This window comes from Salvia splendens, chromosome 1 (genome assembly GCF_004379255.2).
Source record: "Salvia splendens isolate huo1 chromosome 1, SspV2, whole genome shotgun sequence".
Classification (NCBI taxonomy): domain Eukaryota; kingdom Viridiplantae; phylum Streptophyta; class Magnoliopsida; order Lamiales; family Lamiaceae; genus Salvia; species Salvia splendens.
In genome coordinates, this window is record NC_056032.1 from 42,585,897 (window position 1) to 42,599,164 (window position 13,268).

The 13,268-nt window shown below is 41.0% G+C and overlaps 1 protein-coding gene across 4 annotated transcripts; it reads right to left on the minus strand.

Moving 5' to 3' along the window:
• Positions 1–104: 104 nt before the first annotated feature.
• On the minus strand, positions 105–7,641 carry LOC121753134 (gamma-tubulin complex component 5-like). 4 transcript variants are annotated; one of them, XM_042148333.1, is made up of 17 exons: positions 7,073–7,641; positions 6,723–6,986; positions 6,520–6,617; positions 5,816–5,978; positions 5,617–5,727; positions 4,859–5,126; positions 4,170–4,729; positions 3,936–4,088; positions 3,757–3,856; positions 3,578–3,672; positions 2,380–2,565; positions 2,227–2,283; positions 2,072–2,143; positions 1,812–1,910; positions 1,457–1,588; positions 1,172–1,345; positions 105–471 (listed from the first exon to the last, which is right to left on the minus strand). In XM_042148333.1, the coding sequence occupies exons 1-17, from the start codon at positions 7,178–7,180 to the stop codon at positions 331–333; spliced, it is 2,781 nt and encodes a 926-aa protein (XP_042004267.1). In that variant the 5' UTR covers positions 7,181–7,641; the 3' UTR covers positions 105–330. The 4 variants fall into 4 exon arrangements, with proteins under 4 accessions (XP_042004267.1, XP_042004275.1, XP_042004258.1 ...); XM_042148341.1 differs by having other exon boundaries at positions 4,170–5,126; positions 6,923–6,986; XM_042148324.1 differs by having other exon boundaries at positions 4,170–5,126.
• Positions 7,642–13,268: the final 5,627 nt, after the last annotated feature.

Below are 13,268 nucleotides of genomic sequence, written 5' to 3' on the forward strand. Positions count from 1 at the left end.
AGATTGTAATTTGTAATAATGTTCTAAACAAAATTTATAAATTGGTCATATGTTTAGAACCAAACAAAATTTATAACAAATCATAGATGGCAAGCTGATAAAAATCTGCAATACTCTCATCTAACAAAGGCTCCTCCAAAGAATTTCACAACAATCTAAGTGTACCTCTCAGTTTATGTACAAAATATACACACATCCCACGCAGCACGGACTTACGACTCCAGACCTCTTCCTAGACCATGTCGAATAATGCTGAGCTCGCCTTACAAGCTTGTGCGGTTAAATGAGAAACAGGGGTTCGCATACATACATACATACATTATAGGTTGTTCATGATGGACGCAAGGTAACTGAACCAGGAGCTTTAGTTAATACCCCACCATCGGACATGTAGAAACGGTTATAGTTGATACAAGTAACTAGAGCCGCCAAATGAGGGAACTGCCCCACGTTGAGCTTCACGGAGAGAATCTGAAATGCCAAATAGATAATTAAGACAGGCAAACCATATTTGTCATATAAAACTAATGTCCTAATACTCGTGTTTTGTACGTGATATATTCTCGGTCACATGAAGAATGCTTGAAGTTACTGGCTCTCTGTACTTATAGTTAGTTGGTCATTCATAATTGGCATTACTGATACACCTCCAAGTGCTTTGAACCAACTACAGGGAAACCAAAAAAAGATGAAGAGAAGCCAAAGAGATAACTTGGGAGATGTTTCCACAACAAACGTGAAAAACAGAGCAATAAGAAAACAAAGATTGTGTCAGTAAGAAATTCACGGACTATATTTTAGTGAACTCTTTTTTGGACGTTTGCATGATGAAAAATCTTACACTCCCAGCTGACACACTCCAGATTAAGAAGTCAAGTTTTGAGTTAATTTCAGTTTAGTCTTGCCAAACTTAGGGGTTTGGAAACAGATAGAAACAACAGAAGTTGGCTATTGACATTGCTACTATTAAAATGGTGTGATCTAATTGCATAAACAGTTAAAGGTCGTGAATTGTTTAGCGATGAACCCTACACCAAACAAACTCGTGGGGGTCTAAGGTTCTATAACTTTTGGAAGGAAGCTGGATTCAGCAAAAAGGTGGAAATATAAGAAAGTAGAAATAATCCGGATAAAACTTCAGGAAAAAAAAGTTTATGACTGAGGAATATACCCTGAGAAGGAAGGCCATGCAGTCATCAAACTGTTTCTCTATTCTCTCCACTTCCTTCTCACATCTTGCTTTTACGGCAGACACTGCCCCACTGCTGTTTATAGTTTGCTGTACAGAATAGAAGTCCAGCGCTAGCCCAAGAATACTGTTTATACGGCTAGCAATCAAACCCCACTGTGGGTAAACAGGGATATTCTCATCAGATGCTCACAATTTTAATGTTGGTTCTATAAAGGTTTGCATCAATAACTGCTAATACTGAAAGAGAAAACGGCAAGGACAAACCAGCTTGTCTGGAACCACGAAACATTGTCTCTGAATCGACAACAAGTAGGCCTCATGTACTTCAATCACTTCATCAAGAGTTCCAGCAGCTGCCACACCCTCACAAAGTTCTCGCCATGCATTATGATAGACCTGTTCATCATATCCAGGTTACGTCTAAAAGGAACATCTCTACAAACACTTCTTATTCACAGTAGCTATCTTACACAAAAGTTATCAGTTCATGGTCTAAATGAAATTTATCATACATGACAGATTGTTCATAAAAAAATCTCAGCACCTAGTTATTTTCAATGAAGCACAATAATAAATTAAATTGAAGTTTTTATGTTTGAGAAGTTAGGAGCCACATTACTCTGTCCATAACATATTGATGAAAGGCATCTACAAAATGAAGCAGTTTGTGCTCTAGCAACCAGTGGCGCTTGTGTTTCCTTCTTGCAGTGCTTCTATCCTGAAAGATCCAAAGTTAAAATATTAATATTCAAAATACCGTCATTAGAGGACAAATAATGTGCAACATAACATAGACCAATTTCATTTGCCGGAATAGTCTTAAAAATGAACGTCCAGCCACTTTAGACAAAATAAAGGCTGCAAATTAGCAAGCTGTACCTTCCACATCCACTTCCGAGCCTTGTCAAGCACAAATTTTGCACGTTTAACTTTCAATAAGAAATTCATAACCTGCAAAAAATACAGTGATGATATCGTCAATTATTAGTTTATCACAAACAAGAGTTATTCCTATGAACACGTCGGAATAGTACCTGATTGTACTTTTTCATTGCTTCCAGGTTCGCTATTAATTCAAGTGGCCAAGAGACCTATTGTTTTTTATACAAAAGATGTTTCAGTTCAAATCGTAGCTACACCACTAAATTAAAGCTGAACGAGATATAAACATGTTTGAAAGCACGTACCTTATATGTGAACTTCAGAGATTCGAGGACATCCATGCCAAAGCTCAGTCCTCCGCCTTTGCGAGGCATGGAGACAGAACTAGATGGGTTTCTTTGTTCGTCTTCACCAAGATTTCTCCCTACTGATACGACTAACGAATCAGGTGTACTCAGCAGTACATTATCAGAAGAATTCCTAATTGACTCCTGAAATAAAGTAAATCTGGTATTAAAACACTTCTAGCTGATATTCAGAAACAATGAAAGAAATACTACTCATAGGACTTCCAGAGCAGAAGTTAATAAAATGCCACTCATGCTTCAATAAATTATACTCTTGAGCTTTTCAGTACTTCTAAACAAATAGAGTACCCCAATTTTGTCCCTGCACTATGTAGTGATCTTTTCATTTCTGAAATTAACTTGAGCCTGCAAATGCCATGGTTCGCATAACACAGAATTATTTTCCAAAGAAATTGCTGGTTTTAGTTCTCAAAAACACTATATGGGGCGTAATCTAAGAGAGAGAACCATATTACTTATTTGAGAAACATAGCGAGCAATATGGAATGTCATCAGCTATTGAAACAAAAGGTAGAGTAACAAGCCCAATAAAAAATTGTGTTCTAGAACAATATCAGCAACAAACAAAAGATTGAGTTTTAAAACGTTAAACCTACTTTAACATTAAAGGATAAGAAAACATAACTCTATACAAAAGTAAAACTCAATGAGGAATCACATAGAGAAAACCCTCATGGAAAGACAATCTACAAAGTCACCAGTACAGAGGAACGAACAACTCTCAGGATGGATGTTATTATTCTGCAATCTGTCATTAACCAAACCACTGCATTTCTCTGGATGCTATTATTCTGCAATCTAGGAGAAGCATACAGAGAAATGCAGTAGTTTGGTTAATGGACCATGCTCTCAAAAAACAACACTAGCCAAGTCTAGCTCGTTAAAGTCTCCTCGAGATGAAAATAACCATCACAAAAGGAGACTCAAGTCACTCGACGATCCAAAAAGGGAAAACCAAATTGCCTAACAGGAGCCATGAAATCTGAAAATCAGTCAACTGAATATTGTATACTCCAAAGTAGACTTAATTACGTCATGGAGAGTAGTAGGTTATGAGCATAACTATCCATTTGATTATCACAGGTTATCTTATTTTAATTTCCAGAATACTACAGTTTTGAGTTCAGGAACTAACCTGCAATATTGTGTTCAACTCAAAATCATCATCCAATGACTCTCCTTTGTCTAGCTTATTGAAGATTACAGACAAGAAGTGTTGCAACAGATCACCTGTAAATTGCAAGATTCCAGCCCAATCAATAATACGTAAATAATAGTGATGTGTGAATATCTGGAACAGTAAGACATTGTTACCTGATCCTAATAAATATATGGCACGTAGAAAACCCAACTCATCTAGCAATCTCCAGTCATTCAGTAACTGTGACAACATAGTCCTCCCAATATAATCAGCCTGCATATGGAATCTAAAAGCTGTAGTATCATGCATCGTTAGCGTTATAATTGTAAAGTAGGTAATCATTGTCATGAACCTGTTTCTTTATATAGGAGATAAGACATTCTTGAATAATAACCACAGGGAGAGGAGTTGTTTTATGTTCAGTATTATTGATCCAGGTAAGGGTTCTTGATGGAAGAGTACAATTGTTCTGAAAAGGTAAAACCTCTGATATCTGAAGGTCCTCCTGTGAAATAAAAGAAAGTATGTTAGACAAAATTAAAATTAGCTAATCTTACTTCAATAAAGCAAATACATGATACAATACCTGGAAAAATGGAAGCACAGTGGGAAAAGGAAGCAAGACTTCCAGTAATTTTGTATCTTCCAGGAATCTCATATCTTGTAACTCACCAAAAAGAAAAGTACTATCTATGTTCTTAAATGCCAAAGAGCCTGCACTGTTGTTACTGAATATAGCCTGCCTCAGTGACTCATCATTTAGTGGGGGGAGATGAAATGCCTGAGAAATATTCAATGAGCCCCAAGAATCCTTATTTTCATGAAGAATCTCACGACAAACAGTAATCGCTGGATTTTGCAAACAATATAATTGGGAAAGTGTGTCCGTTTTATTTGAATGACCTTCGAATGCATTCAGATTGTCGAATTTAATTGCACCTGTCCTCGAAGATGATGTCAAGCAAACATTTCTTTTCTGGGCTAAGGTGTCATCCAATAACTTCTGCCAGAATTCTTTTGGCTGCTTTTTTGCTGCTGAGATCTTATCAATCGTATCTGGCTCCTCACTGTTTCCAACAGATCCAACTAAGTGTTTGTCATCTTGCCATAAATGCTTAGCGATGTGATCACCATGACCAACAAGAGCTATTAGTGACAGGCAAAAGATTTCCGACAAAGTCAACCCAGCTATGCTATACACACTTTTAAGACCATCACCAGAAAATGCTGAAAGAGATGTCAAAGGAGCATGACAGATCAGCTGCAATGATTTACCTGCAGAAATTATAGCTTTTGCAATGTCTTTCATGAATAACGGGCAAGCTTGAAAGTCATTACTAGTATCTTCTTTTCCCATGACCGCACTTGACAAAGATACAGAAGCTCTGCCAGTCAGAACTTCTTTCAATTTAGACAAGTGAGGAAAATCTGGAGCTAAATCTGCAAATTTTAATTTCCCTGATGTAGATGATCTAGGCAGATAGCTTTTCTCCCAAAACTCAGCCTCCTCAATAGCAATTCTTTTATTTGCAACAAAAAACATCTGCAGAAAGAACACAGCACCAACATAGGAATTGCATTCATATTAAATTCATAAAGAAGGATGAACAATCAACAATACCATATCAACAGCAAGGCATGCTTCCGAATTAATGTATAACATCGAGTTTAGATCACAAAGAAAAAATAAAGAAAACTACAATGAGGTTTCAGGTGCCATAGCAAAAGATGAAGGCAAACAATGACATTACTGAAGCGCATAAGCAAGGCATGTTAATATCAGCAATAGATCAAAGGATGTCCAGCAACTTCAATAATGGATGTCCAGGTACAGACTTTTAAGTAGAAGATTAAGAAAATGGAAAATCACAGAGAATGCTAGTGATCTTGCAGTCCCTCAGTAAGGCAAAAAGGTGCATGTATTATACGTATGAAAAGAGATCATCAAGTAAAAGAAGAATAGGCAATCTGAATTTCTGACTTCAAAAGATCATCAATATACACCTGAATAAAAAATTTTGAAAAGGATTTACCTCATCGAAGGGATCATCAAGAGTTCCTTGGAAAAGCCAAAAATCAAGGGTCTCAATATATGGCAGCAAACTTCCTACGAATATATAAAGCAGCATCCGATATGCATCCTCCTGTAACAAGCATATTTTTTATCAAATCTCAAGAGTTAAGAAGTGTATATCAGAAGTATGAAATCTCACTAGCAGAGTTAGCTATAACCTCCCCTCCTTGCACAAGAGCAACTTCATTAAGCTTCCCATAAAGATGGTTCAGAATATGCACAGCAATATCTGCCGCAGGGGCAGAGGGATCAAGCTCAAAAAATGATTGAGGGATGGTCCCATGCACTATTTGAAACAAATATTCTGCTCCTGAGCATAGACTGCACCACAGAAACAGTTAGTAACCATAAAAGGAAGCCAAGAAAGGTAGGGAGGCTCTTAAGACAAGCTCATCAAATATAAAGGCCAGTGAAATTAAGTCAGAAGTTAAGATACAACAGCTTAAACTTGTAAGATGTGCACACTCTAGAACAGAAACGGAAAGGTGTAAGAGCATCTGTTGAATATAAAATGTCTTGAAAAATACAGCTAAGCTTGTTCCGAACAAATAATTCATGTCGGTCACACTGAAATCGAAAAAGAGAAAGATTTAGTGCTGTTCTTTGATTGGATTTTGACAATATGCATTTTCTTTGTTTCTAAGAATCAAGGCGAATTATAGTTTTTGAATACCCACAATTACAGCCATCCATATACCAATAATGAGAGATGCACCATAATTCAGTTTCTAAAACATCAACAAAAAAATTTCGAGGGAGTAACTGCCATTTGATTGCCAGCACAAGCTTTTCAATTCCATTTCTGATAAGCAATATGACACACAATATTACAGCCCCAAAACCAAGTGATATGCAAACAAACCTTGATAAAGAACTCGACAACCCCAAGATAGACACAGCAGTATTAACACTTGGGTTGTTTATTTTCACATGTTCCTGCAAAGCAATGTCCCTTATCCTCTGCAAAGAGAAGAAGACTTAGTTGAATCAAATCATGAAAAGCATAGAAAGAATAGGCCACGTAAAAATTAATACTCATAAAAAGTCCATATTAATGTGACATACTCTAAGCCAAGTGCTAACGGAGCTAGCAAATGCTCTTAAAGTTGGTGGAGTCAAGCTCTTGGTTTTCTCAACTTTGTTCACCACAATATCAACCAATTTTAAGCATGTTCCAGCATATAAAAACTGTTCAAGAATGTGAAACAAACTTGTCTGGGAAAGATGAGTCACATAGATCCCACTTTTGAAGCGAAAAAACAAACCAGTGTCATCCCAATAAAATAGCGAACTCGATAAACCTTGAAGCATCTGCAACAATCCTCGGACCTAAACCCGGGAAAGAAAATTCAAATACTTAATAAGAAAAATGTATTAGAAATAAAGTTCTTTCCCTATAAACTGAAGCACATTACCAAGTCGGATTCATTTGTCCTCAAAGATGCAACAGGAGTTGCAAAATGTATTCCCCCACCAGTGAGGGAATTATGGATTGTATGTATTAGATTTGCTGATACGTCCATCTCTGCGCGAACCGTGCTAATTAATGGTCGTAAAAATCAATGGAAGGAAAACAGAATTTGGTTGGAGCAATTTGTCAAACAGTTGAGCAGCAATGACTGAAATATTGTTCAGCCACGCACTCTCCTCAGGAGATCTTTCCGTATCATGCTGTTAAGGAGAGCGTGAAGCGCTATAACAGGATTTTAGATTCTAGGGAAGGAATTGTGAATTGTGAATTTTAGAGACACTCAGCCTTCTCTAGTGCTCTCTCTCTCTCTCTCTCTCTCTCTCTCTCTCTCTCTCTCTCTCTCTGGGGGATGGATCTAGAGTATCTTCGGGCTGGGTTTTACGGATTAGTTGGTGGTGCAAGAGGTAATGGTGGGGAGAACAGCAGTAGTTGTGGTGGTCGGCGGTGGGGGATGGGAGAAGCAGCGGTGGCGCTGTGGTGGCAGTGTGATTTAGATTTAGAATTTAGTACTTGAAATTTTGAAATAAAATAAGCAGAAAAAGGAATAGATTTAAAATTCCCACTCAAATAAAAGAAAAGAGTTTATAATTAAAAGAGTGTAACATATTTAGAGCATCTCCAATGGCGGCGTCAGCGTAGGCACGCCGATTTTTCGCGGACGCCGGTGCTGACGCCAAACCATTGCAGCCTGCGTCAACGAAACCGGCGTCAAAATAGGCGCGCCTACGCCGATTCTTGGACTGACGCCGATTCTGACGCTGACTCTCACGGCGCCATTGTAGGCCCCGAATCGGCGTCAGACCGGCGTCATAATTTTATTTTATTTTAAAATTTTTCGAAACACTATATATACCCGCTTTCGGCGAGTCGTCGCATCCGGTTGAGGATAGCGGGGTCCGGAGGAAGTGGACGGACGTTGAGAACGTTGCGGTGGCCAAGGCGTGGGTGAGTGTCTGCGATGATCCTCTCATTTCGAACAACCAGATCGTCAACTTGTGGGCCAAGGTAGCCGCAGCCTACAGGACATTTTGCCCTGAAGGGAGACCGCGAACCGGGGAGGAGTGCCGGAAATGCTGGGACCGAATTAGGTCTGTCGTCTCTCGATTTTCGGGTTTGTACGCCAACGCCCTCCGCATGCGGACCAGTGGCCAAACAGAGGAGGACTGCAGGAGGATTGCGGAGAGAGCCAACCCGGATCCCGGGAAGTACTACGACTTCGCCTACTGGACCTCCTACCTTGTGCTCCACGAGTCGGAGAAATTCCGGGCAGGTGTCGAGGCTGGCTGGCCGAAGAAGCAGAAACTGAACTATACCGGTGAGTATAGCGGCAGCAGCGGTGGTTCCCACGACCTCCCCGAGACGGCCAAGGAGCTCCCGACCCCTCGTTCGTTCGGTCGCCGACCTCGCCCGGTTGGCCAAAGGCGGGCGCAACGGGAAGCGAGGGGGGCACCCCGAGTTCCCAGGAGGTCCAGTAGGCATCCCCCCTCGGCAGGTCCATCGATGAGCTCAAATTCTTCGCGCGTCAACAAACGCGCGTTCAAATGGTGAAGACCTTAACCGACTTCCGGACGGCGATGGACCCCGAGGAGAAGACTTATCTTCGCGTATTGCTCTGGAGCATGCGTGAAGAATTGGAGGGGTTTCAGAGGGATACCGGCGGGAGTAGCGGCGGCGTTGGGGGCGACGGCGACGGCGACGAAGGGCTGGGCGACGACGGAGGCGAGGACGGGGCGAGGAGTGATTTTTTATGTATTTTTTTTTTTACTTTTTAATTTTTGTATTTTTTTTAAATTAATGTACTTTTTTATAAATTATTGTACTTTTTTATAAATTTTAATATTATTATTCAATTTTCCTGTATTTGTCTCGTAAATTAAATTCCGTATGTTGCTACGATTGTAAATTAAATTATATAATTGTTATTAGTGATGTGGATAGGCTATGGGAGGGCTATTGCATGTCCAGTTGCATGTCCAGATGATGCGGCAGGAGGATTTTAGTGCAGATGATGTGACAGTGGGAAGGCTATGGCAGGGCTATTGCATGTCCAGAACCATTGGAGATGCTCATAGACCCAACACTTGTAAGAGCATCTCCAATAGCACTGGACGTCAAATAGCCATCAAATAGCCTTCACACTGCCACATCATCAGCACTACAATTCTCCTGCCACATCAACTGGACATCAAATAGCCCTCACATAGCCTTCACACTACCTATCCATATCACTAATAACAATTATATAATTTAATTTACACTCGTATCAACATACGGAATTTAATTTACGAGACAAATACGGAAAATTCGAATAATAATATTAAAATTTAAAAAGTACATTAATTTTAAAAAAAAAGTACAATAATTAAACAAATTACATTTAAAAAATTACATAAATTTGCATAAAAACTAACGCCTTGCAATCCTCCGCGCCCACAACTCTTCAACTAAATCCTTTTGCAGTCGAATATGAGCCTCCGTCTGACGCATGTCGGCATGTGCTTGGAGGAGGGCTTCTTCATCGTGCGGTACCCCACCTCGTACGTTGGCGGTGGTGACGCCGTGGCTTGGACCTGCTTCATTATCGTCGGTGGCCCAATCAGTCAGTTGTACACCTTCATCTTCGACGATCATGTTGTGCATGATAATACATGCGTACATTATATCAGCAATGCAGTCGACATGCCACAAACGCGTTGGTCCCTTAACTGCAGCCCATCGAGCTTGAAGCACACCAAATGCGCGCTCCACGTCCTTTCGCGCCGACTCCTGCCGCGTCGCAAAGTAGGCCTTCTTCGGATCTGATGCGCACCGGATCGTCTTCACAAAGACGGGCCACCTAGGGTATATCCCATCCGCCAAGTAATAGCCCATATCATGCTGGTTGCCGTTGGCGACAAAACTGATGGTCGGACCGACGCCCTGGCACTGCTCGTTGAAAAGGGGCGACGAGTTGAGGACGTTTAGGTCGTTGTTCGAACCGGCTATCCCAAAATACGCATGCCAAATCCACAACCGGTAATCAGCCACGGCCTCGAGGATCATCGTGGGATTTTTTCCCTTGTAGCCGGTCGTGTAAAACCCCTTCCAGGCAGCGGGACAGTTCTTCCATTCCCAATGCATACAATCTATGCTGCCTAGCATTCCCGGGAACCCGTGCTGATCCCCGTGCATCCGCAGCAGATTATGGCAATCTTTGGGGGTAGGCTTTCAGAGATACTGATCACCGAATACTTCGATCACGCCCTGGCAGAAATACTTCATACATTCGATGGCAGTCGTCTCACCGATGTGGAGGTATTCGTCCCACATGTCTGCCGCGGTGCCGTAGGCCAACTGCCTGATTGCCGCAGTGCACTTTTGAATAGGGGTGTGGCCGGGTCTGCCAGCCGCATCGTGCCTGAAGCGGAAATACAGATATCGCTGCTCCAATGCGTTAACAATACGCATAAATAAGTCTCGCCTCATCCTAAAACGACGCCTGAAATGGTTGGCGTCAAAACGCGGCTCCTCTGCGAAGTAATCTGTGAACAGGCGCTGATGTGCAGCTTCATGATCACGATGCACCACTTGTCGACGTTGGACAACTGGTCGTGGGCGAGGTGCCGCCTGCTGCATATAACTCTGCATCCATCGATCAACCTCACGGCTCGTATAGGCATCTAGCTCTTCGTTCATCATACGCTCGTACTCATCCGCATCCCCACCACTACCACCGGCATTACTCATTTCTTAAATTGATTTTGAACAGAAAGTAAGGTAGAGAGAATACTCGTTAAAACAAGTGGTGCGAATGAAAATGAGGTTCAACGCGCGTATATATAGTGTTTTCGAAAAAAAAAATTAAATCCGACGCCGGTTTGGCGCCGATCCGGGACGCACAATGGCGCCCGTGAGGATCGGCGTCGGAACCGGCGTCAGCGCGGGAATCGGCATGGCGACGCCGATTTTGACGCCGATTTCGCCCACGCCGGTTCCAATGGTTCGGCGTCAAACCGGCGTGGGCGAAAAATCGGCGTGGCGGTGGTGACGCCGGTTATTGTGGATGCTCTAACATCTTTAAAAATATACTTGTAGTTATGCACGTTATAATATTCTTCACTTTTTAGCTGTTTTTCAATTTTTGCCTTCTACCCCTCTGGAGGTGTTTTTGTCCAAAAAAAAATTACTCAAGCTTGAAAAGGTCTAAAATAAAAAGGATGATACGTGGATTATGGTCCAATAAAAAAGACATTGTTCACATTTGATTCCTCCAATTGACTTGCAATTCACATACACGGAATAGGCAGCAATGTTGTTGCAAGGGGGTAGAGGCATGACATGCCCAAAATAGCTGTCGAAGAAAATCGACGACTCCAGCATAAATTCTCCAATTTTCAGCAGCTTGACATTACGATTTTGTTGACGATCGATATTGCTTTTCAACAATAATATAATATCGGTTCATTGTCTATAATGTGACATCATTTTCATTAGCGTCTGATAGTGTCACGTAAATAAGTCATCAAGTCATGTCAACACTTACATATATCAATCGGTCATAAAATTAGAACATATCAATAATTTAGTACTAACGGATAAAATGGTGGCATGGTAGATACTCCTGAAGTTTCTATAACTTCGTTTCTAAATTTTTCCTCTTGTTGGGGTTTTAGTTGTGGAGAGATACAATTATGCTTAAATAAGGTTTGGAGACTTGTTTTGGGCCACTTTCTCGTTGATGAACTGCAACGATTTCATTAATCTTGGTACATTCACAAAATCATGGTGAAATGGAAGAGAATTGAGTATTCATAAGATTAGGTTGATGGTAAATCTCAGAAATGATAAATTTTCCTTTTAAATTTCGAAGACCAGAGTTCGATATTACTGAGTAAATAAATCAAAGAGAGGACATAGAAGAAGCTCAAAATTGAAAAGGGGTTTTCATAGAATTTTAAATGGTGTTTAAGTCCGTATGACAACGTGTTAAGGACTTAATCCCTAACGATCCGATAAAACGGACAATAACGAGATAAAGATAATCCGGCGCTCGTGAGGGTCGGCGGAGATAAAGATCTGGGCGGCTGTGCGCGGGTTCCAACCCGTCGGGCAACGGCTACAGATCAGATATACGTTCCGGCTGTGCGCGGAGACCTTCCGTCGGGCAGCAGATAGCGTAGGGAATTATGGATTCAAAGCATAACTCGAGGCATTTGGCCAAAATAATATATTTGTTGATGGATGATTAAATATGATAACAAGCTCTCCTATTTATAATACTAGAATACTACCCTAACTTATTGAATAAGAAAACTAAGATATGGAAAAGATTTGCTAAATCCCTATAATATCTAAACTAAATAAATATAATATAGGTTCGTATCAACTCCCCCACGGTTAAAATCCACCTTGTCCTCAAGGTGGGAACCACGAAGCTACGAAGAGTTGAAAGAAGCAGCTTTGGCGATTTATCTCCTCCTGGATCAAATGCCCACCGAATAGTTGGGCGTCTCCCTTCATCATTTCCACCCAAAATCACCAATAGAGAACCGTGTTGGGTATAAGATATGGTGGACACCCCCGCCACATTGTTGTCACGACAATTCAACGCTGAAATGAAAAGTTTTGCCACACCTCCATGAATGCTCAAACACGGCGTGTCATTTCCCGGAGGAATCAACCTTGCATCTTTGTCGAACGATGTTGATCGATGATTCATATTTGGATCATCACTGACATTCAAATCCACATTGACACAAGCAATTACGGGCAAATCGGTATAAGCACTATCTCCTTTCTTGCCCCAACAATTTCCAACGACATTTTTGGATGACACTTGAACAACATTGAGTGAGGCGATTATCTTCTCCACTTCACCAATAGAACCATCCTCCTCTTTATCTACTAGCAATGTCTCCTCCTTTTCACCAATCTTCTCATCATATACCCCAACGAGCACTTGTGGTGGCTCATTGTCGTTCTTGACAATCCCTTTGTTCTTGATGAACTCTCCAGGGGACTCGTTGTTTGGAACATCAGGAGGAGCGCCATCATTGTGAACATCGGTAATGTCATTGGGAACCTCAACACCGAATACTATCGTGGGAGTATTATCAGTTTTTTCTTCGGCTAAATTCTCATCTTGAATGTTCTTCTCAAAC